The sequence below is a fragment of the Nuphar pumila genome, chromosome 16 (assembly GCF_984573655.1).
Source record: "Nuphar pumila chromosome 16, dmNupPumi1.hap1.1, whole genome shotgun sequence".
Lineage (NCBI taxonomy): Eukaryota > Viridiplantae > Streptophyta > Magnoliopsida > Nymphaeales > Nymphaeaceae > Nuphar > Nuphar pumila.
In genome coordinates this window covers 78,987,437-79,009,864 of record NC_143264.1, presented here as the reverse complement: position 1 = coordinate 79,009,864, position 22,428 = coordinate 78,987,437, and the positions used below count along the sequence as shown (strand labels likewise).

General features: G+C 39.3%; 1 protein-coding gene across 1 annotated transcript in view; it reads left to right on the top strand.

The window, feature by feature from the left end:
• Positions 1 to 22,428, top strand: part of LOC149813752 (protein PAM71-homolog, chloroplastic) — a 55,565-nt gene that overhangs the window by 31,182 nt on the left and 1,955 nt on the right. The window contains exons 5-6 of the mRNA XM_089990745.1: positions 516 to 612; positions 14,728 to 14,888. Coding sequence (XP_089846871.1) covers positions 516 to 612; positions 14,728 to 14,888 — 258 coding nt within the window. The remainder of the gene's footprint in view (positions 1 to 515; positions 613 to 14,727; positions 14,889 to 22,428) is intronic.

The following is a 22,428-nucleotide window of genomic DNA, read 5'->3' as shown; positions in this document are numbered from 1 at the left end:
CAACTAAAGACAAGCTTTTCATCACAAATGTCAAAGAAATCGATATCCAAGACACACTTCACAATAGAAATCACAAGGGGAAGAAGTGCTATTGTTGTTTGGAATTGGATGTCCTTATTATCTAGGATTGAATTAGTTGATTCTACTAAACAACTAATGGATAACCATAACCTGCATATTCATGTTCTAGGATCCATCTGAACATACCTGTAAGGTGAAGTTGAAGAATCAAATATGGATGAGAACAAACTTAATAAATGAACATGTTAGATAATCTATACAAAGAGTATGTGTTAAACATAAGAGAATTCCACAAGCATGCTTTCGCTAACGCAGTATTTGAACATCACCGACCACAAGTTTCGTTGGTGGTCTTTTTGAAAACTTGCATGAAACGTTGATCAGGTTATCCTCAAGCCATTATTGTATTCATAAATGTTAAAATGAAGTTGATGATTGACTATACAATTAGCATGTTTATGCTTTATTTTATATGTTCTTTCTTCAATATGCAGGTTCTGTTGGGATCAATGGCTGCTCTTTCGCTTATGACAATTCTTTCAGTGGTGATAGGACTAATATTTCATTCAGTACCAGCACAATTTCAGACAAGTAAGCCATGGTTGCTTTTTCTAATTGCATTTTTGCGATCTGCAAATGATCATTTGTTTCCATCCCTCTAGTTTGTTTCAGATCTGGGTATGCGGTGTTACATCAGTTCATTGAAGAGCATGGTTATCTATTCCAAGTATAAATTTTTATTTATGTATCTATATATAGAGGTTCATATGTATTGCTTTTAGAAAGATGAAAATCCAACAAAATATAATAAGGAACACATTCCCAACCTCCTTATCTAATTTTAAAAAAATTGCAATTCACAAAAATCAAAAGTATAATATTTAGAAGTGGATTAAGAAAGGCTGCACATTCATTCCTTACATGTTTTATGTTAATGTTAAGTAAATTAACAAAAAAAATCACCAACTAACTCCGAACTATAAAACATAGCATTGTATTAGCATGAGAATATATATGTGGTCGGCAATCTTCGTGTAATATTATAGCAAAATAAAAACATAATATTAGAAAACAAAATAAAAAGAAAATTATGATAAGAAGGCAAACCTGACATGCATAGTTTGGGCGACCATCCTCACAACATGTATAACCAAACCAGTAAGCATGACTCCCTTTATGTAAAGAACCTTTAGCCCCAGAGAGAGAGAGAGAGCATAGGGGTTATCACATGGGAAAGGGAAGCGTACCATACATTGGGAATGAAGAAAGAGAGAAAAGAGTCATTTAATGAGAGAGAACATTAAATAGAGGGTATAGGGTCTGTCAAATGGGGAGGGGAAACATACTATACATTGGATTTAGAGAGAGAGCATTTAATGAGAATAGGTTGAAATTAATGATGAATAGTAATTATAAAAATAAAAATAAAAATAAAAATTTGTAGTAAAATTTTGCTATTGGTCACAAAGAGGGCTTTGGTCGCCTAGATTTCAGTTCATCTTCCAAAAGATTGGGATATATATATATATATATCCAGCCATGAGGTCAGATTGGATCAAAACAACATCTGCATGGGAGGTCTAGAGGCGTTTATGTATATGTATGCATGTATATATATATATATATATATAGTATTACATCAGTTCATGTAATGTGCAACTAATGATGCCTAACATGATAATGGACTGAGTCTCAAGTTATCTGTTGTGGAGTTCTATTCCAGCTTTGTTATTTGACTCTTAATCAGGAAAGCCTTTTGAAGACAATATGACTTTGAATTTTTAACAAATGCATTAAAATCTGTGTATAACTGTTTAGTTATACACTGCCGGTCCCAAGCCCGGATAAAGGAGGAGGGTTGCGGTAGGCCAGTGACAACCAACATAAAAACTTAGTCATACCCTATGAATATAAACTAATATGAGAATTTCGTTGGGGCGTTCCCTACTGAGCGACGCGTTGTACTCTATAGGCCCGGAGGCAGTGATAAATGGGCAAGGGTTGCTAGGTCATCACCCAGAAGCGACGCGTCACACCGGCGCCCGGGTGTGGTGTCAAATAGGCAAGGGTTCCCTCACTTTGTTGGACGGGTGGGGGTAAAGAAGTTAGTCGAAGACCATAAAATTATGGTTAACCACTTGGAACATAGGGTCTTTAACTGGTAAGTTGGTAGAGTTAGTAGATGTTATGTGTAGGAGAAAGATTGATATTTTATGTCTACAAGAGACCAAATGGGTAGGTGAGAAAGCAAAAGTGATAGAACCTTGAGGATATAATATTTGGTATACAGGAATAAATAGGAATAGGAATGGAGTAGGGATTGTTATGAGTCGTGAGTTTATAGATAATGTAGTTGAGGTCCGTAGGAAGGGTGATAGGATTTTACTTATTAAATTAGTATTAGGTACGGATATTATTAATATTATTAGTGTTTATGCACCTCAAGTTGGTTTAGATGATTCCATTAAGCGTCAATTTTGGAAAGATTTAGATAAAGTAGTACAAGGGATATCTTATGGAGAAAAGCTTTTCATCGGCGGTGACCTTAATGGACATGTAGGCATTAGTAGGGAAGCTTGGTGAGCAAGAAATACCAGTGGATGATTGTTTCAAATATTTGGGATCTATCATTCAAAAGTATGGAGAAATTGATAGAGATGTAAATCATAGGATAAAGGTTGGGTGGATGAAATGAAAAAGTTCAACTGGAGTGTTGTGCGATCGTAGAATGCCATTGCGGTTGAAGGAAAAGTTTTATAGGACGACTATTAGGCCCTCTTTACTATATGGTACGAAATGTTGGGCTGCCAAGAGACATCATATTCAAAAAATGAGTGTAGCTGAGATGCGTATGCTTAGATGGATGTGTGGAAATACAATAAAAGATAAGATTCGGTACGAGGAGATATGTAAGAAGGTAGGTGTTGCACCTATTGAAAATAAGACGAGAGAGAATCATTTACGCTGGTTTGGACATATTCGGCGAAGGCCTAATGATGCTCCAGTTAGAAGGATGGAGAAATGAGAAAATATATTAGTTAAAAGAGGTCGGGGTAGGCCTAGAAAGACTTGGATGGAGATGATAGGAAAGGATATGAATACTTTGAACCTCACCGAGGACATGACATTGGATAGAAATGATTGGAGGAGAAGGATTCATGTGGAAGACCCAGAATGATTTTCTTTTTTGGTTTATATCGCCGACCCCAATTGTTTTGGGATGAAGGCGTAGTTGTTGTTGTTGTTGTTGCATTAAAATCTGTCATGTCTTCAAAAAGAAACCAAATAAATTTGAAAATATTTATGCAATTTTGTCACATACACATCATTATGCCTATTGTCTGTTTGATGGGTTATCATGAAACTGTCGTAGCAAGGAACGTCCCACTATTGAAAGATTGGCCTCAAATGTCGTCTCTTTTCATGCTATATCTATGAATGCACTCAAATCAGCTTGTTGCATGCATCCCTCTCTCTCTCTCTCACACACACACACACATATGAGTTACACCTTTAGGGTGTTAAAATGTATTTATTCACATATATATATATATTCATATATGAGTGTATATGTATATATTATATAATTTTAAACTGTTATTCTTTCCTTTGTAATAGGTAATACCCTTTAGGAACTTGATAGCATGGTATAAAACCTACGAATAAAAAAAATTTATTGGATCCGGACCCGGATTCGACTCGGATGCTTAGTCGGCTGCGTGCTTATAAAAGCACACAGCGGCAAAGGGGGAGGTTTCTCGAAACCTCCTTCCCCCTCTGTTCTTCCGTCCTCTCTCTCTCTCTCTGCACTCTCTCTGCCTCCGACCCCCTCTCGTTTCTGCTCGCTGGAGATCCACTGCCACTACCTCTTTCCTGTCTCCTCCTTGCATCTCTCTCGGTTCTCTTGCTGTCGGGATCGGCGCAGGAGACCCCTGGATGACCCACCACCACCGGTGACCTCCTGTCCAGAAGCCCAGGTGTGCACCCCTCTGCCGCCTCCTCTTCCCCTTTTCTTTTCTTCTTCCTTCCGTCTACTGACAGGGGCAAAAGCCCCTACCTATCGGTCTTTTATGGCAGAGAATGGACGTCCGGCAGGGGCTTTAGCCCCTACCACTTTGCTGACAGGTCGGCAGGGGTAAAACCCCTACCGCCTGTGAGAAGGGTTCTGGCAAGGGGGTTTTAGGGCTCCTGTCTGCCCTTTTTATTTCACCAGGGAGGGTCGAGACCCCTCCCTGTCTCTTCTTTTTTCACAGGGAGGGTCGAGCCCTCCCTTTCTCCTTTTTGTTGCGCAGGGGAGGGTTCGATCCTCCTTGCCTCTGTTTGTTGTGGGGAAGGGCTCGAGCCTTCCCTGCCTTCGAGCTACACAGGGGAGGGTTTGACCCTCCCTGCCTTCGTAGTACGCAAGAGGAGGGGTCGAGCCCCCTCCCTGCACCCTCGTTGTTCAGGGGAGGGGCCGAGCCCCCTCCCTGCTCCATCTTTTCTGGCATCAGGCAGGGGCTTCACTGTAACGACCCCAACTCCTTCCTTTTCAAAAATGCAAGAATTTTTTTTTTTTTTTTTATACAGAAACCTTCCCAAGGATCGGGGGTCCTCACAGTTCCACTTTCCATTGGATATTCCATCACCACAAAGTACTGACAATCATCATCAATGAGTAGCAACACCAACCATTTATTTATGAACCGAAGTAAACTGTTATTTCCATTCTTTATACAACCACAGAGTACAAGAACTGAAGAGAACAATGGAATCAAAAACAAAAAATAAAATCCCTCTGCCACTGCCGAACTATCCACTCCAAAATGTGAACCTCGTCCATCCATAGTGAACAGCTCATCTCTCACTGCTCTCTATTTCCTGTAAAACCAACAAAGTAGAAGGGTCAGAACAAAATTCTGAGCACTACTAATTCAAGGAAATTAGGTGAGGCAAAGATCATAAGTAAGATTTCATATGTTGGTTTGAGTGAGTCAGATACAACCAACATGCAACAATCCGATCCTGCATAAGTATAACAGAATTATTCATACTCACGGCTAAAGGACAGTAAGACAGTAACACATAACAATAATAAAACATTTCAACATGCTTTTAAGAAATGAATTGCATACATTTACCATATCATGAACTAGAGATCATTTCAATTGATGCATGACCTAGTGTAAATAAGAAAATGCATGGCTTCCTTATTATCCTATATTTAAGTTTGAGTTTTCTTTCCATATGCATGACCTTATTTAGTGCATACAACTTTAGGTTTCTCCTTTTTAAATTTCCATCGCCCGCGGATACACCAAACGGGTAAAAACCCCGAGGTCAAGTAGGTTCCCAGAGTAAATTAACACACAATTTGGTATTTTATTACTGGGTCCCAACCTAGCTCTCGATCGAGTCACCCTCAGAACATTAGACCTCCCCATCTAATGTCGGGGACACAAGGGACACTCCACGCCCACAAGTGCCACTTCCTTTGGTACCAAACAAATTCACAGCTGTGACCAACACCACCACTCCCGGGTAAAGTGGTGGGTTCTCCCTAAAACCGTGGCCAGGAGAAAGAACCTCCATATCGGGTTCTGGGGACAAAAAATTCACGCACACGGAGTTTTTGTATCCTCACAGCCTCCCCAGGACTGGAAACTCTAAGATCTCCATTCTCCAGATGGAAGACCTCAGATTAAAAGTTACATTGTTCTGTATTATGTTTTTATTTAATTCAGTTCTAAATTCTGCAACACCCTATGCGGAAGTGAAGTGTAAAGCTCGCATACGCCCCTGCGAGAACTCATATGGGACTCCCGCCCACGAATACCATGTGAACAGTGTAGTTGTATGCCACCATCTTACGTTATATAAGTGATGCAGCCAATGTGGAAACAAAACCAACTTTCTTAATAAAGTGCACAAATTACCACACCATATGCATGTACTATCCATGTACAAGTGTCTCTATGACACCCCCTACCTCTTATGCATTCATCCATCGATCGTAAATTCATGACAACAATCCATGCATGATATCACATTTTAAAACCCATATTGATCCATATATGCATATGAGACTTTAAACAATACATACTTCCATGTAACATACCATATATTTCAACGAGCATTCATGATTAAGACAAACAACAGTATACTAACCAAGCTCACATTTAAATATCCTGAAATGAAATGCTATCATTCATCCATCCATCAGAATGGTGTAAAATCCCAGCACCTACTATAAGAAGTAGTTAGGCTTGCCACCCTCGGCCTTTCGTCCTACTGTCTAAGTAGTCCACACTACTTAGACTGCTGGCTGGACTAGCTAGATGAGAGCATCCAGCACATCCCCTGCTCATATTACTGCACATATACCATCATAAAAAAAAAACACAGAAAAGAAACAAACAGGCTAATCCCCTACGGCTGGTGGTCCTTATACAAAGAAAACACACCATTAGCAGCCGCTTTTGGAGAAACAGTAATAGCATATAGAAGTAATGTTGATAATGGCAGTCATCGGTACCCGGACATCTGTTGATAGGGGGTGTCCCCTGCAAATCCTCATAACATTTAAAATGAACAACATCTTAAAGTGCATTATGTAATTGTTTTAGATTTAAAGCATGCAGAATGTATACTTAAATTATTTCAGAAACATCGGCTTAAGAGTATCACTATAAAACCCCAACTATCACCATTGCTATCATGAACTGCAAATTGAAATTTAAGAGTTATTTTAATACACTCCTAACTGGTTGAATCCAACCCTCAATACCTTAACACAATTCGGAAAAATCATAGACTTCAGCCGACCCATGGTAAAAATGACACTTCGCAGCCCTGAAGTTATGGTGAACCGAGCTGCAAATATGAGGCTCCCTCATACATACACCAAATTTAACCCACTGTTGCAACTTATTATAAAGCCCATGATTAGGACTATTGAAATCAAATGAAAACTGTAAAAAGATGCTGCGCATAAAGTAACTTAACATTCATGGTTTTAGTTCTATCAACACCCCTGTACAAGAGAAAATCAGATTTTCTTTACGGGAATCGTGTTTACCCCAAAATCGACAGATGGGACCCTAGATTAGGCAAATCAGGTGCTTCCATACGGATTCCCTAAATCACTACACACCAAACCCACAATCGGTGTAGAGCACACATGTAAAATCAGGGATTTATATTGACAAGATAAACCCTCATTGCTGTCCGAGTAGGGCTTCCCCTATAACCCCTCACATGGAAGATCCGAAACCCCAATCTCACCGATTTGGGGTTTTAGGTTTAGGGCTAATGCAAACCCCCAAATCCTACCCTCAAACCCTCATACAAGATCGAACCCACGTTCGATCCCTCCCCCATTTCCGAGAATAGCCGTACCTTTTTACGATGATTTCCGGCGGCTGGTGGCTTCCGTCGTGAAGAGGTGCAGGCCGATGGTGTTCCCCCCCTACCGCCGTGAGGGAAGACCTTCGCAAGCCTTGACAGGTGCAGAGGGTCGAGGCTCCTGCCGTGAAGGGCTCCTTCCTCCACTGCGTGCGCACCGGTCGTGAGAGGGAGGGAGGTCGAGTGGGGAAACAAAACCTGGATGTGGGGCTTCCCCTCCTTTTTAACGCCAAGCTCCACCCCCTTCCCATCTCCTTCCGGGAAAAGAGGGGTTGGTTACGTTCGGCGTAACCTCCCCCTTTCACCCTTCTCGCCTCTTTGAAAATGCAAGAATCGTACTTGAGGCACGATTCTTGATTTTTATTTCAAAATGCTCGCACTCGGGTCCGGGTCCAAACCCTGTGACCCGCAACACCCGATCCAACATGTGCATGGATCCGGGTCTTTCTGTGCTAACGGATCCTCAGTTGGATCCTTGCGGGTCCAACTGTGGATCCGACCCTAATACCTAAGTATTTTCCTAATTAAATTCAATATAAAAATCCGAATTTAACACCCATTTATTGATTCCTTTATGGGTCCGGATATCGGGTCCTAGACCCAAATCGACTAAATATACCCTAATTCTTCCGGATATTACATTCACCCCCTGCCTGTTTGCGTATTCGGTAGGCAGGGGCAAAGCCCCCTGCCTCCCCCTTTGAGGCTAGCGGGCAAGGGCCTCGCTCCTGCCTCATTACTCTTTCGACAGGCAGGGCGAAGCCTCCCTCGTTGTCTTCTTCAGGCACGGGTGCAGCCCCCTGACTCCCTGTTTCTCGCTGACAGCAGGTCAACAGGGGCTCGCACCCCCTGACCCTCCTTACACTTAAAGCAGGTTTGCAGAGGCACGCTGCCCCTGCCTCTGCCTCTTTCACGACAGAACAGAGGCAGTGCCCCTGTCTTATTTACCTTTCTGATTGAGATAACATATTGACGTCTTGCTTTTGCAACTCGTACGATAGATCCCGCTCGCGCCCCGCGACCTGAGCCGTCAATCACTTACACCCGTAGACGCCAGCAAGCTCGCAACTCCCTGCGGTAGGGGAAGATTGCATGGAGGACTTGGACAATTGAATTGAGTTCAATTAACTAAAAAGGACAATTAAATAAATATATATATGCATATATATATATATATATATATATATTTATACGAGTATGCATTTAACTCAAGGACGCGGTTTCGCAATCCTTGTCCTTTACTTTATGTCATGTCTTTCTTTTGTCGTCGCGCTTTGTGCTCAGGCTCTTGCTTTTGCAAATGATTCGTTATTGCCTTGCCATTGCAGATGACGTTCAGGTTTTTGCTCATTGCATGTGCTATAAAGGCATCCTCGTGGAGGATGCAAGAGGCATTTACCACTCTCCCTCTTGTGACAAGAGTTGAGTCGGAAGCTTAACGATACATCATTGTCTAAGGAGAGGGATCCCTAGCAGGGATCCTGACTTTTCGAGTGAGTAGTCCTGCAAAGTAGACTCGAGAATTTAGAGAGTTGCGCAAAAGCATCAAAGACTGCTTAAATCGAAGTATTTGGAAGGATGTGATTGACTAGTTCTCTTCATCTATTCAACATATCTCAGGTAACCTCGAATTGGGGCTTGAACGAACTTCTTAGTGGGGGTTCTGTTGAGAAACCCGTATCCCGTTCATCGAGGCTGGTATCGAGTCATGCGAGGCATGTAGATACCACGATAGCAGATGAGATTCTAGAAAATCGCATGCCAAATGTTGGCACAAGCTGTTGGCTGTTTTAAAAGATAAATAATGTCAAAAGTAAAGTTTGAGAAACATTACATCTTTGTGAAACACTTTTGTTGAGGCTTCTATTGAGGAACTATGCCCCTTTCATCCTAGAGTACTTGTAGTCGTGCACTACACGCTAGTACTACGATGATCGGATGAGACGGTCGTGCGACTTCGAACAGTGCTAAATGCACAATGCTGTAAACACATAAAAATGAGATCGCCTTCAAAGGTAAGATGCTCATTTGGTCAAAAAAACAGAGCATATAGAATGAGTTGTCAGTTAATTTGCCCCTGACACACTCATTCGCTTCTTGTAGTCTCTCAAGGGAGAGGACAGAGTTATACACACTCCAATGGACAGGTTGTTAATAACCACCTCACGGGCAAAGATCCGGCCTCTCCAGTCATTGGAGTTAGGGGAAGGGACTACCAGACATTATCCTAGGTGGTAGATCCCATGGACTTCTGCAAAAGTTAGAGGTATTAGTTGCCAAGTACCTAACATTGGGGAATCATCTCTCGGCTAAAGTCGTTCTCTTAGGAGCAGACTCAACTAGCTATTCGGGTTATTGAAAATACATAGAATAACAGACGCCTGAACTAGTCTTAGTTGTTTCTACGATTTGTCTACGCGTACCCGCAGGCCAGTAATATTGAAACATAAAGTCTGTTCACACTAGTTGATGGGTCATGAGATTTGCTTGTTGCGTGGTAGTTCACAGTTTACGATAAAATGAATCGTCATATTGCGTTTTAACAGTTGCACTGCTTACCTGTTTTGAACGACTTACCTGTTTAACTGCATATCTGCTTTAAACTGCTAAGCATGCTGAATTAAATGTACTTAATTCAGTTTTCTATAGTCTCTCTTGTGTACCTATTAGATTTCCTTTTCCTGCTTTTAGCTCGCGTCCTGGACGTTTTGGGTTTTTGTCACGGATTTTCCTTTGGATATCCGAATTTTATACTATTTGGGAACTTTTTTAAATGAAAGTGGTTTTTCCAAGTGTTTTGCAAGTACCATGTGTAGTGAGTTTTGGTTCTTTTAGCTAACGTGCCCAAAGTTGTTAGCTTGCCTTTCTAAATTCAACAAAAGAATTATCTTCCAATGATTACATAAACAAACTCTGAAAGGAAAGAGTTTTTCTTCTAGTCTCTTGCTTGTTTTCTAAAAGGTTCGCAAGTTTGAAATTTTGGGGCGTTACACATGGAGTAGCAAGAAACAATGTGCACTTGCACGATCCAGTACCGAGGTTGAGTACTGATCCATGGCAGCAGCCACAGTAAAGGTTACATGGCTGAGGCATCTCTAGACTGAGATAGGAGAAAATATTCTGCCCAGTACCCTTTTATGCGATAATTAGAGTGTCATAAAAATTGCCTTCAATCCTATCCACCGCAGTCGCACAAAGCATATAGAGATTGATCAACACTTTATTCGGCAAAAGGTAGAAGATAGAGAAGTGGAACCAGCTTACATTTCGACGACTGATCAGGTGGCCAATTTGTTCACTAAGGGCCTTACCAGCATATGGTTTTGGTTCTTGAAGAACAAGTTGTCCATGGTGCAAGATCATGCACAACTGGAGGGAGGGTATTGAGACTGTATATTGTTTGTTCATGGGTCTGGATCTGGACCAAATGGCTTTATGTAATAGTTTTTATATGGTTGTTATTATCGGGCTTGACAGACCCGATCCAGATTGTAACATATATATAATATGAAAATATAGGGCATGACAATCAGATTGGGATTGTTCCGGTAGGTGTCACCCCTTGCTCATTGTGTCTTCTCCTTCTTCTCCATTGACAATATTCTGGTGTATCTATTCTTATAATTTTGTACATGTTTTTTTTGTTTTGAATAGGATATGCCCATTAAGGGTACATGTAATAGGCTCTGCCCTTTAGGGGCAGAATTGACTTCTTTTTATATTTTGTCCATCACACTTTTGTAAAGGGCAGTTTTGTCTTTTAGTCAATATAGTTGTTGGGAATCTCCAACAGGTATATTCGGTTTTATCTTTTAGTGAATATAGTTGTTGGAAATCTCCAACAACTATATTTTTAGTTGTTGGAGTCTTTCCCAATAGTTATATATGGCCCTCTTGTTTGTATATAAATAAGGACCTCTTGTCTCATTAGATGTAATGTTTTCCTAAGCATTCTATCTCAATAAAGATTATTATTTTTTATATTTTTTTTTTGTTCTTTTGTGTATGTTCTTTGGTGCCTCTTATGATCTCATGTATTTGCAATTGATTGGCTTGTGTATTGTCCCATTATGGACTTGTGTGTGCACATTTAGGCTCTTTGTAGCCATTGTATGCACTATGTGCTTTTGTATTGCCTTTGGCATTTGTATTCACTTGTAGGATTTGTTCTTGTGCTTATGCACATTATGGTTTGTTTTCTGCTTGATTTCATTCATAGTCACAAATATCAGTATTGGCTATATCTTGGCGAGACTATTTCTCGCGATATTATCAGTTTGGTGATAAATCGCGAAAAAATATAAAAAGAAGTAGTCTAGAGTTAAGGTAATACAAAAGAAGTAGTCTGGGATTGCACGAGGGGAGAATTTATCATTTGTGTTTGTAAATACAAAACATTTGCAACCAAATACTCTTAGTCTGGAGTAGTCTGGAGCTAAGGTATAAAGTTTTTCAACCAGAGATATGTTTTCTAAAGAAGAAGATGGCATTCGGTTTATGAGATAAGTAGTAGTTAATGCTGCTTCTGCCCAAAACCCTTTTGGCACTTGGCTTGTTATTAGCAAAGTCCGGGTGGTCTCCATAATGTGACGATGTTTGCGTTCTGCAAGACCATTTTGTTGCGGGGTGTTTGGGCAAGATGGTTGATGAATAATGCCATATGAAATAAGATAGTTTTTAAATTCTCTAGACATAAATTCTCCTCCCGAATCAGTGCGAAAAATGGAAACATTACTTTGAAATTTGTTTGTGACCATTTTATGAAATATTTGAAAGTGAGTAAAAACTTCAGATTTATGTTTAAGAAAATAAATCCAAGTATGTCTAGTAAAATCATCTATAAATATGACATAATATGTAAAACCACCTTTAGAAATTACTGGTGCGGGTCCCCAAACATCCGAATGTATTAACTCAAGTAGTTTTGAAGAGACAAAAGTTCTACTAGAGAAAGGTAATCTTTTCATTTTTCCAAGAATGCAGTCTTTACAAGCAAAATTTTTAGATTTACAAAATTTCCCAAATTTGGAAAATATTGGATTTTAGACATATGAGGATGGCCAAGTCTTTTGTGCCATGAGTCTGTTTCCAATTTCTGAACATTTAAGCAAAAAACATTCTTGGGTAGCTCCAAAAAATCCGTGTAATATAGTCCTCCTTCTCTATGGCCTTCCCTAATCAGCTTTCTTGACTGACGATCCTGTATCCAGCAACCATCAGAAGAGAAGGATATATTATATCCATAATCAGAAATTTGAGAAACATATAAGAGATTCAAATTAAGTTTTGGGGTATATCTAACTTCTGGAACACAAAAAGTTTTGTGTTTTTCAAAACACCCAATTCCCTTTATTTTAAGAGATGTTTCATCTGCTGTAAAGACTTTTGAAATACTTGAGTTATTTTTAGGACATTCGGATAAGCATTTATAATGTGGGGTCATATGAAATGAGACACCATAATCTAAAAGCCATGAAAAGTTACCTAGACCGGAAACAGATGCAACTGCCGCTCCAGTTGAGGCTTCGGCGGAAGAAGAGACCCCTTGAAGAAGAGGTTAAAGGATCTCCATAAGTTGAGCCATTGAAACAGGTGTAGCTTGATCTTTTGATTCTTCAACTAATGCAACCTTCTTTTCATCTCTTTTCTTTAATTTTGGACATTAAGGCATATAATGCCCCGGTTCATGACAGTGATGACAAATCACCTTTCTTTTATCAAACTTGCCATTTTGCCTCCCAAAATGAGGTGGCCTGTAAGTGCGAGTGTGATTCCCAGGCCTAGATACAACTAGGATGGAATCATCATCAGTTTTAGAGGAACCTTTTCGGAGACGATTTGCCTCCATTGTTAGTTCTTCAATAGTTTCAACAATGGAGGGAATCTTTCCCCGGTGAAGGGGGGCTGATTTGGTGGTTTCAAATTCCGGCCTTAACCCAATTATAAATTGGTAAAAGTGTTCAGCATCATGTTGCTTTTGGCGAAGCTCAATGTCTTCGGCACAATGCCACTTTGGTTCTAAGAAAGTTTCTCCCAAAGTTCCGACAACCCATTGTAATATTCATGAATCGTTTTATCACCTTGGGTCATTATTCAAGCCTTTTCTTGGAGGTTGCACACATGTGCAATATTTTTAAGGGAATACATATTTTTAAGGTATTTGTATTTCCATGCCTTATCGGCATGATCAAATTTGGCATGGCTTGAACATTTTTTAATGTCAATGCTATTGATAAGCCATGACATTATTTTTGCATGAGCCATTCTCCACTCTTTCCATTTTTTCTCATAAGAGGCTAGGGCTTTGATTTTCTCTTCTTCTGATAGAAGAACCTCTTTATCTCCCTCTTTTTTGGTAAGAGATAGTTTATGTTCCGAATCAGAATCATCCACAATCTCCCATAAACCTTTTCCCCATATATGATGCTTCATGACAGAAGCTCGTGTTACATAATTCGTATCACTTAACTTCATGGGAATGATGGTGACTTTATCATTGTCATCTATCGATTACAAGGGGAGAGAAAGAATGGGGATAGAAGAGAAGAACAATAAAAGAATGAAAAAGGAAAGGGATACAAGAGGTGGGAGCTCTTCAAATGAAGTGATAAAACACTTCCCTTCAAGCGGCGAAACACTTTTGTAAAGGGCACGAAAACCAAGGCAGCTTTTCTCCAAGATCTAATATTCTCGTAGCTCTGATATCATGTAATGAAATGGTGGTCTTCCACGAACGCCCTTGGAATGATCGAACAAAGTGTCTAAAAGACACTTTAAGCAGAGCCCTTAAAAAGGGTAAAAATAAGAACAACACACACACAAATAAATAATTTTATTTATGTAAAAAGGATGCTTGAAAGGCATTACAAGAAGTGAAGTTTACAAGGAGGCTGCACCCCTATTTATACAAGAGCTAATGGAAGAGCTCTCCCTTCTAGCTGTTGGACTCGTCCAACGGCTAGAAATCTAGCTGTTGGACTAGTTCCAACAGCTAGTATTTGGTTAAGTTCTAAGTGGAACTTAACCAAACTAGATATTATCTAGTTCGATACGAACTAGAAAATATTTATTGTACAATAAATTAAAAGAAAATAAAAATAATAAAAATAATAAAAATAATAAATATATATTAATAATATATTATTATTATTATACATATCTATATTACATTTTAACAGGTCTTTATTAGATTTGAACTGTAAGAGTTAATGGATTGTGATATTTGTAATTTGGCAGGAGCATATGTGCTGCTATACACTTGTAACCATCAGTCAAATAATAGATATTAGTGATTCTTCCTCATGACATATTTGCCATTTTTTACAGCTTTGCCAATAGGGGAATATGCGGCAATAGCTCTTCTACTGTTTTTTGGTTTCACGTCTATTAAAAATGCATGGGAGCTTCCATCTGATGTTGTGAAGCCGAATAGTGATTCCCCTGATCTTGGGGAGTTTGTTGAAGCGGAGGAACTAGTGAAGGAAAAGGTTAGCCTTTTGATTTAGCTCTGTCCATTTTCACTGTGTATGCATGCATACTTAAATTTGGAATGTGCATCTGTTTACGTGTTTTGATTGTTCTTTTGCACTCTTGTCACCATGTAATGATTTCAATATGAAACTGTTGCTTATTAAAAAAAGGTTTAGCTCAAGGTTGTTGCACAATGCATATCTTTGAAGGTCCTAGTAATGCACATTGTATGAATCTCTCTCTCTCTCTCTCTCTCTCTCTCTCTCTCAGACACACACACACACACAAAAAAAAAAGACAATCTGAAACTCACTGTTTACACAAATACTGATTTTGTCTAAATAAATCCTTTCTTCATATGCTTATACATGAAGATTAGTCTTAAAACATATAAATTTAAAATGCATATTAAATACCAAATGCTGATGCTATTAACCTTGGTGTTGTTCTGTGGTTTACTAACCTTGATGAATGACATTCATTTGGGGCTATGTCACAGGGACTCTCCAACTAGGTGCCGCACCCACATCGCACCCGCACCCGATACGGTCAACCTGACCCTGGGTGCAGTCAACGCACCCAGGGTCATTTATGTCCAACTTTTGGACTTTATATATATATATATATATATATTATATTTTTGCTGCACCCCCGCATCCGCACCTGCACCCATGTGACATAGATTTGGGGTCTTTAGATGTAAAATTAAACCTAATGCTATTAACCTTGGTGCTGTTTTTGTGGTGTACTAACCTTGATTAATGACATTCATTTTGGGGTAGTTAGATGTAAATTGATCCTATTTGACTTTTATATATGCATTTCAACATGTATCCAGCTAGGTAACTTGTCTCCATTCTAATAATTCTCCCAGTTGGTTGAAGCATATACTCAGCTAATCTAAGGTGTATTTCAGTTGAAACTGAACACAGCCTATGTGCCAAGATTAACAATGGTCATATTCTCTCACTAGGACACTATGGTACCTGGACACTCCATTTTGCTCTCCGTCCCATGTCGACACACGTGTCCCCATGTCGACACACATCGACACCTGGACACACCATTTTACCCTCTGTACATACAAGTTTGTATTCAATTTATAATTTATAATTTATAATTTATAATTATATTTTCAGTTTATAACTTTATATTTTCAGTATATAATATATATTTTAGATATAGCATATATATTTAGATTTCAGTTTATTTTGTATATATATATATATAGCTGTGTCCCCGTACCCACATTTTTTGGAATTGTCATGTCATGCCCTCTGCACCCACACCCACACCCGCACCCGCACCCGCATCTGTACCCAGGTGACATAGCTAGGACAGCATGCGAAAGCTGATAATCCCATAAATACAAAAGATTCACCCAAATTCATGAACCTTGGCAATATATGAATACGTCAATGATACCTTAAGATTGTTGGATTTTCACATTTATGTGATTCTATCTTGATGTAAACCTTGGAACATCATGTATTGTCGCTGAAAAGATTCATCTGCTAATCACCACCTAATCCAGTATTCCAAGCCATAATGAGTTAGTTGCTATTTTGCTAATTCTTTTGGGATTTGGTTGCCTATGTACTGTCCTGTGAACTATAAGCATTGGTAGTCTATGAAACCCTGCATGCCACCTTTTGGTGAATGGCTTTCAAACTGACCCTCGCTAGGTTCATGCCTTCCTCAACAACATGAAGGTGATCAACATGAAGAGGACTATGCATGTGAAGCAGGGAATTATATGGAAGAGGCAGTACATACATATGAAACATATATAGACTGATATGTCATGTCATCATAAATATGAGTGGTGTAATGAAATATGCGGAAAAGAAATGTATGTCCTACAATGGACATTCACACATAGAAATCAAAGAACAAGTCCAAAAGAGGACATACACAAAAGCCAATAATGGCTAGAAAGCATAAAATCTTATAAATGCACTAAAGGGCTTGAAGAAGCCACCCATTACAAAGGGGGAGACCCCACTTATTTATAGGCAAGAGAGGAGTGAGAGAGGGTTTAGAGAAAAGAGAGAAAAGGCACCATTGGGAGACCCAACAAGGTGTCGTTGGGCTCCCAACGGTCACAATTGTGACCGTTGGGGGCCCAACGACTCCTTGTTGGGGCCCCCAATGAAGGTGCATTTAATGCACAAAAAAGAAAAAGAAAAAATAAGGAAAAAGGAGAAAAAGGAAAAAGAAAAGAAAAAGTAAAAAAAGGAAAAAGACTATACTGCCCCTATTGGGCGATTTTACAGAAATACCCTTATCGGGTATGGGTGAATACAACAACAACAACAACAACTACGCCTTCATCCCAAAACAATTGGGGTCAGCGATATGAACCAAAAAAGAAATTCATTTTGGGTCTTCCACATGAATCCTTTTCCTCCAATCATTTCTATCCAACGCCATGTCCTCGGTGAGGTTCAAAGCATTCATATCCTTTCCTATCATCTCCATCCAAGTCTTCCTAGGCCTACCCCGACCTCTTTTAACTAATATATTTTCCCATTTCTCCAACCTTCTAACTGGAGCATCATTAGGCCTTCGCCGAATATGTCCAAACCACCGTAAACGATTCTCTCGCATCTTATTTTCAATGGGTGCAACACCTACCTTCTTACGTATCTCTTCGTTCTGAATCTTATCTTTTATTGTATTTCCACACATCCATCTAAGCATCCGCATCTCAGCTACACTCATTTTTTGAATATGATGTCTCTTGGCAGCCCAACATTCCGTACCATATAGTAAAACGGGTCTAATAGTCGTCCTATAAAACTTTCCCTTCAACCGCAATGGCATTCTACGATCGCACAGCACTCCAGTAGCACTTTTCCATTTCATCCACCCAACCTTTATCCTATGATTTACATCTCCATCAATTTCTCCATACTTTTGAATGATGGATCCCAAATATTTGAAATAATCATTCACCGGTATTGGGTATGGGTGAATATATTTATATATATATATATATTTATATATATATATATAAATATATTGATTACATGTATATTTTAACACCCCCCCTCAAGCTTTACGGGGATACAACCGAAAGCTTGTTGAGAAGAAACATGAAACGAGGAGTAGCAAGAGCTTTAGTGAAGAAGTCCGCCAACTGGTACTCGGATGTGACGTAGGGCAGTGCTATGGTTCCTTTTAAGTATTCATCTCGAACATAGTGGTAGTCCATCTCTATGTGTTTAGTCCGCTCATGGAAGGTGTGATTGCTTGCAATGTAAATGGCGCTTTTGTTATCACAACACATCTTCGAAGGAGTGGAGATGATTACGCCCATATCATTGAGGAGACTTCTAAGCCATACAAGCTCCATGGTTGTAGTGGCCATTGCACGATATTCCGCTTCAGTTGAGGATAATGACACCTTTTGCTGCTTCTTGCATCTCCAAGAGATCATAGAGTCACCTAGGAAAACACAAAAACCTGTAGTTGAGACTCTATCATTAGGGTTTCCTCCCCAATCAGCATCAGTATAAGCAATTAAATCAAGAGATGATGAAGAGGAAAGGAAAACTCCCTTAGTTATGGTGTTTTTAATGTATCTGACTATTCTTAAGATTGCACTCATGTGCACAGATGTAGGTGCATGTTGAAACTGACTGACTGAGTGAACTGCATGAGCTATGTCTGGCCGAGAGATGGATAAGTAGGTCAGGGCCCCAACAAGTTGCCGGTAGGGAGTAGGATTCTCGAGAAGTGTTCCATCTTCCAACCTTAACTTTGCATTGATGACCTCAGGGGTGTCTGCTTTCTTATCATCGGAAATTCCAGATTTGGAACAAATGTCAGCAACAAGTTTTATCTGAGAGAGAATATACCCTCGGGGAGAGTAGGCAACTTCAATACCTAAAAAATATCTTAAGAAACCAAGGTCAGACATATCAAAATTTTCTTTTAAAACTTTCTTAATATCATGGATTCCTTGTTCATCACTTCCAGTGATGATCATATCATCAACATATAGTAGTAGAATCACTACTGAAGATCCTGCACTTTTCACAAACAACGCAGTGTTAGTATAACATGAACGAAAATTCAAACTAGTCATTACACTGCTAAATCTGTCATGCCAAGCTTTTGGAGCTTGTTTTAACTCATATAGTGCCTTTTTTAGTTTAAGAATTTTGTTTTCACCAATAGATACTCCCGGTGGAGGATCCATATAGACCTCTTCACTTAATTCGCCATTAAGAAATGCGTTCTTAACATCCAATTGATAGATAGGCCATTTTTTAACGGATGCAACTGTAATAAGAGTCCTAACACTAGTCATTCTAGTTACGGGAGCGAAGGTTTCTTCATAATCTATTCCGTACTCTTGAGCATACCCTTTGGCTACCAACCTAGCTTTATAACGTTCTAATGACCCATCACTTTTAGTTTTAATTTTGAAGACCCATCTACATCCAATAGACTTCTTTCCAGTGGGTAATGAAGTTATTTCCCAAGTTTTAGCCTTTTCAAGGGCACTAAGTTCTAGTTTCATGGCTTCAACCCATTGAGGAATGTTTTTGGCTTCATTATAGTGTGATGGTTCATGATAAGAGTGTAATGCAATTAGGCATGCCCTATATTTAGGTGTTAGGGACTCATAGGAAACGAACCTATTGGGTGGATTGGAGATCCGGCTAGATCTCCTTAAAGAAGTTTCTTCTATGTTGGAACTTTGAGAATATTTTTCTAACGCACTAATGGGAGTTTCTTGACCACGCCTAGCATAGGTTTGAATTGACCTATTTTCAACATCATTACTTCCATTTTCAACATTACTAAGAGGAGTATCCTCTAAATCATTAGAAACATCCTCAACGTGGGGAGTCACATCTTCTTGAGAGAGAAGATCAAATAAGAAAGCATATTCGCTTTCATCAATATCTTTATTTTTCTCAAAACCGTTCTCATTTTCTAAAAAGGTAACATCTTTGGATACATATAGTTTGTTGCTTTTGGGATCGAAGCACCTAAAACCCTTTTGATTTTCTCCGTATCCTAAGAACACACATTCGATAGCTTTGGGAGATAACTTATCTCTTTTATGTGTAAGGACAAAACACTTACACCCAAAAATTCTTAATCTATTAAAATCGGGTGTTCTTTCAAAAAGTTTTTCATATGGAGATATATTTTGTAGAGATGAGGATATCATCCTATTTATCAAATAAGTAGAGGTTAAGGCGGCTTCGGCCCAATAGCATTTTGGAATTTCCTTGGAAATGAGAAGAGTCCTAGAGGTTTCCAAAATATGTCTATGCTTTCTTTCGGCTAGACCGTTTTGTTGGGGAGTCCTAGGACATGACCTTTGATGACAAATTCCATTGGTTTTCAAATATTCTTGAAATTCATTTGATAGATATTCTCCACCGGAATCGGATCGAAGAATGGAGATATTAGTTGAAAATTGATTTTTGACAATCATATGAAATTTTTTAAAAAAGTTAAAGACTTCGGATTTTAGATTGAGAAAATATATCCACACATATCGAGTGAAATCATCAATGAAAGTAACATAATATGAGTATCCTCCTTTTGATATGACCGGAGAAGGACCCCAAACATCCGAATGAACTAGTTCAAAGGGTCTTTTTGACACAAATGTTCTCTTTGGAAAGGGGGTGGATTTCATTTTTCCAAAAATACAACTCTTACAAACAAAATGTTTCTCATTACAAAATTTCTTTCCAAAAGGAAAGGAGTACATTTTTGAGAAGCTTGGATGTCCAAGTCTTTGATGCCAAGTTTCTATATTTTTATCTTGGACATGATTACAAAATGAGTTAGTAGGAAGTTTCAAATTGGTCATGTAGTAGAGATCTCCCCTCCTATGGCCTTGCCCAATCCGCTTCCCGGACTGGAGATCCTGTATAGAGCAATCTTGGGTTGAGAAGGAGATTTCACATCCATGATCACATATTTGAGAGACAGATAAAAGATTTAAATTAAGTTGAGGTACTACTCTTACATTTGGCACAAAAAAATCTTTTGAAAAATCTAAGGTTCCAAAACTTTTAACTTGTAAAGAGGTACCATCGGCGGTGGAAACATAGGAATTTTTGGAGTTGCTACATACATTGGATAATCCATTTTCAATAGGGGTCATATGAAAAGATGCTCCAGAGTCAAGAATCCAAGAAGGCGTACCTGGAGGAGAAGAAGAGGCAATGGCGGCTCCCGAAGTTGATGGTGACTTGAGTAGGATTTGAAGTGTTTCGGATAGTTGAGCAAGGGAGAAGGACTCTTTCCCTTTCATTGGCTCCTCCTTCTTTTGCGGGATTTCTTCAATAGTAGCAACTTTACCTTTTGGAGGTTCATTTATCTTTGGACAATTAGGTCTTATATGACCCGGTTCTTGGCAATGATGGCAAATGGCTTTCCTATAATTGCCATTATAGTTATTTTGCCTCCTAAAGTGTGGAGGCTTGTAGGTTTTCATATGATTGCCGAGTTTAGTCACGGCAAGAACTTCATCTCCTCCTTTAATCATACCAAGACGGGTTTCCTCTTGGCATATTTCGGCTATTGCATCTTCCAAAGGAAGTGGTTTGGATCTATGAAGGAGGGAGGACCTCACTTGTTCATATTCGGGCCTAAGCCCATGTAAAAATTGGAAAAAGTGTTCTTTCTCCATTTGTTCTCTTCGCATTTCCACATCTTCACTTGATACCCATTTAGGTTCAAGAAGAGATAACTCATCCCACAAAGGGCCAAGAGTGCTATAGTAATCTCTTACACTCATTTCACCTTGCTTAATGGTACGAATGACGAGCAAGGTCTTTTTGAGTATACATACCTTTCATAAAGAACCATGCTTCATTTGCTAGGCGGAATTTAGCAATGTTGGCGCAAATCTTTAGCTCCACGTTGTTCATGAACCATGCAAGAATTTTTGCATGCTTACTTTCCCAATCTTCAACCTTGGATTGGTGATCTTCAATAGCCTTCATGCGAGCATTTCCTTTTAGGGCTTTTTCTTGATCACCATCTATTTTCGTAAGTTGAAGTTGAGGTTCCCTAATGGTGCCCATAACGTATCCCCAAAGCTTTTTACCTTTGAGGTTGTTCTCCATGGCGGCGGCCCACATCATGTAGTTAGTACCATTGAGCTTGAAGGAGAGATCAATCTTTTGTTCTCCTTCCATTATATAATCAACAATGGAGGACAAGCAAAGAGAGATAGAACAAGACAACTAGCAATATGAATCAAGAGCACAACCAAGGCTCTGATACCATGTAATGAAATATGCGGAAAAGAAATGTATGTCCTACAATGGACATTCACACATAGAAATCAAAGAACAAGTCCAAAAGAGGACATACACAAAAGCCAATAATGGCTAGAAAGCATAAAATCTTATAAATGCACTAAAGGGCTTGAAGAAGCCACCCATTACAAAGGGGGAGACCCCACTTATTTATAGGCAAGAGAGGAGTGAGAGAGGGTTTAGAGAAAAGAGAGAAAAGGCACCATTGGGAGACCCAACAAGGTGTCGTTGGGCTCCCAACGGTCACAATTGT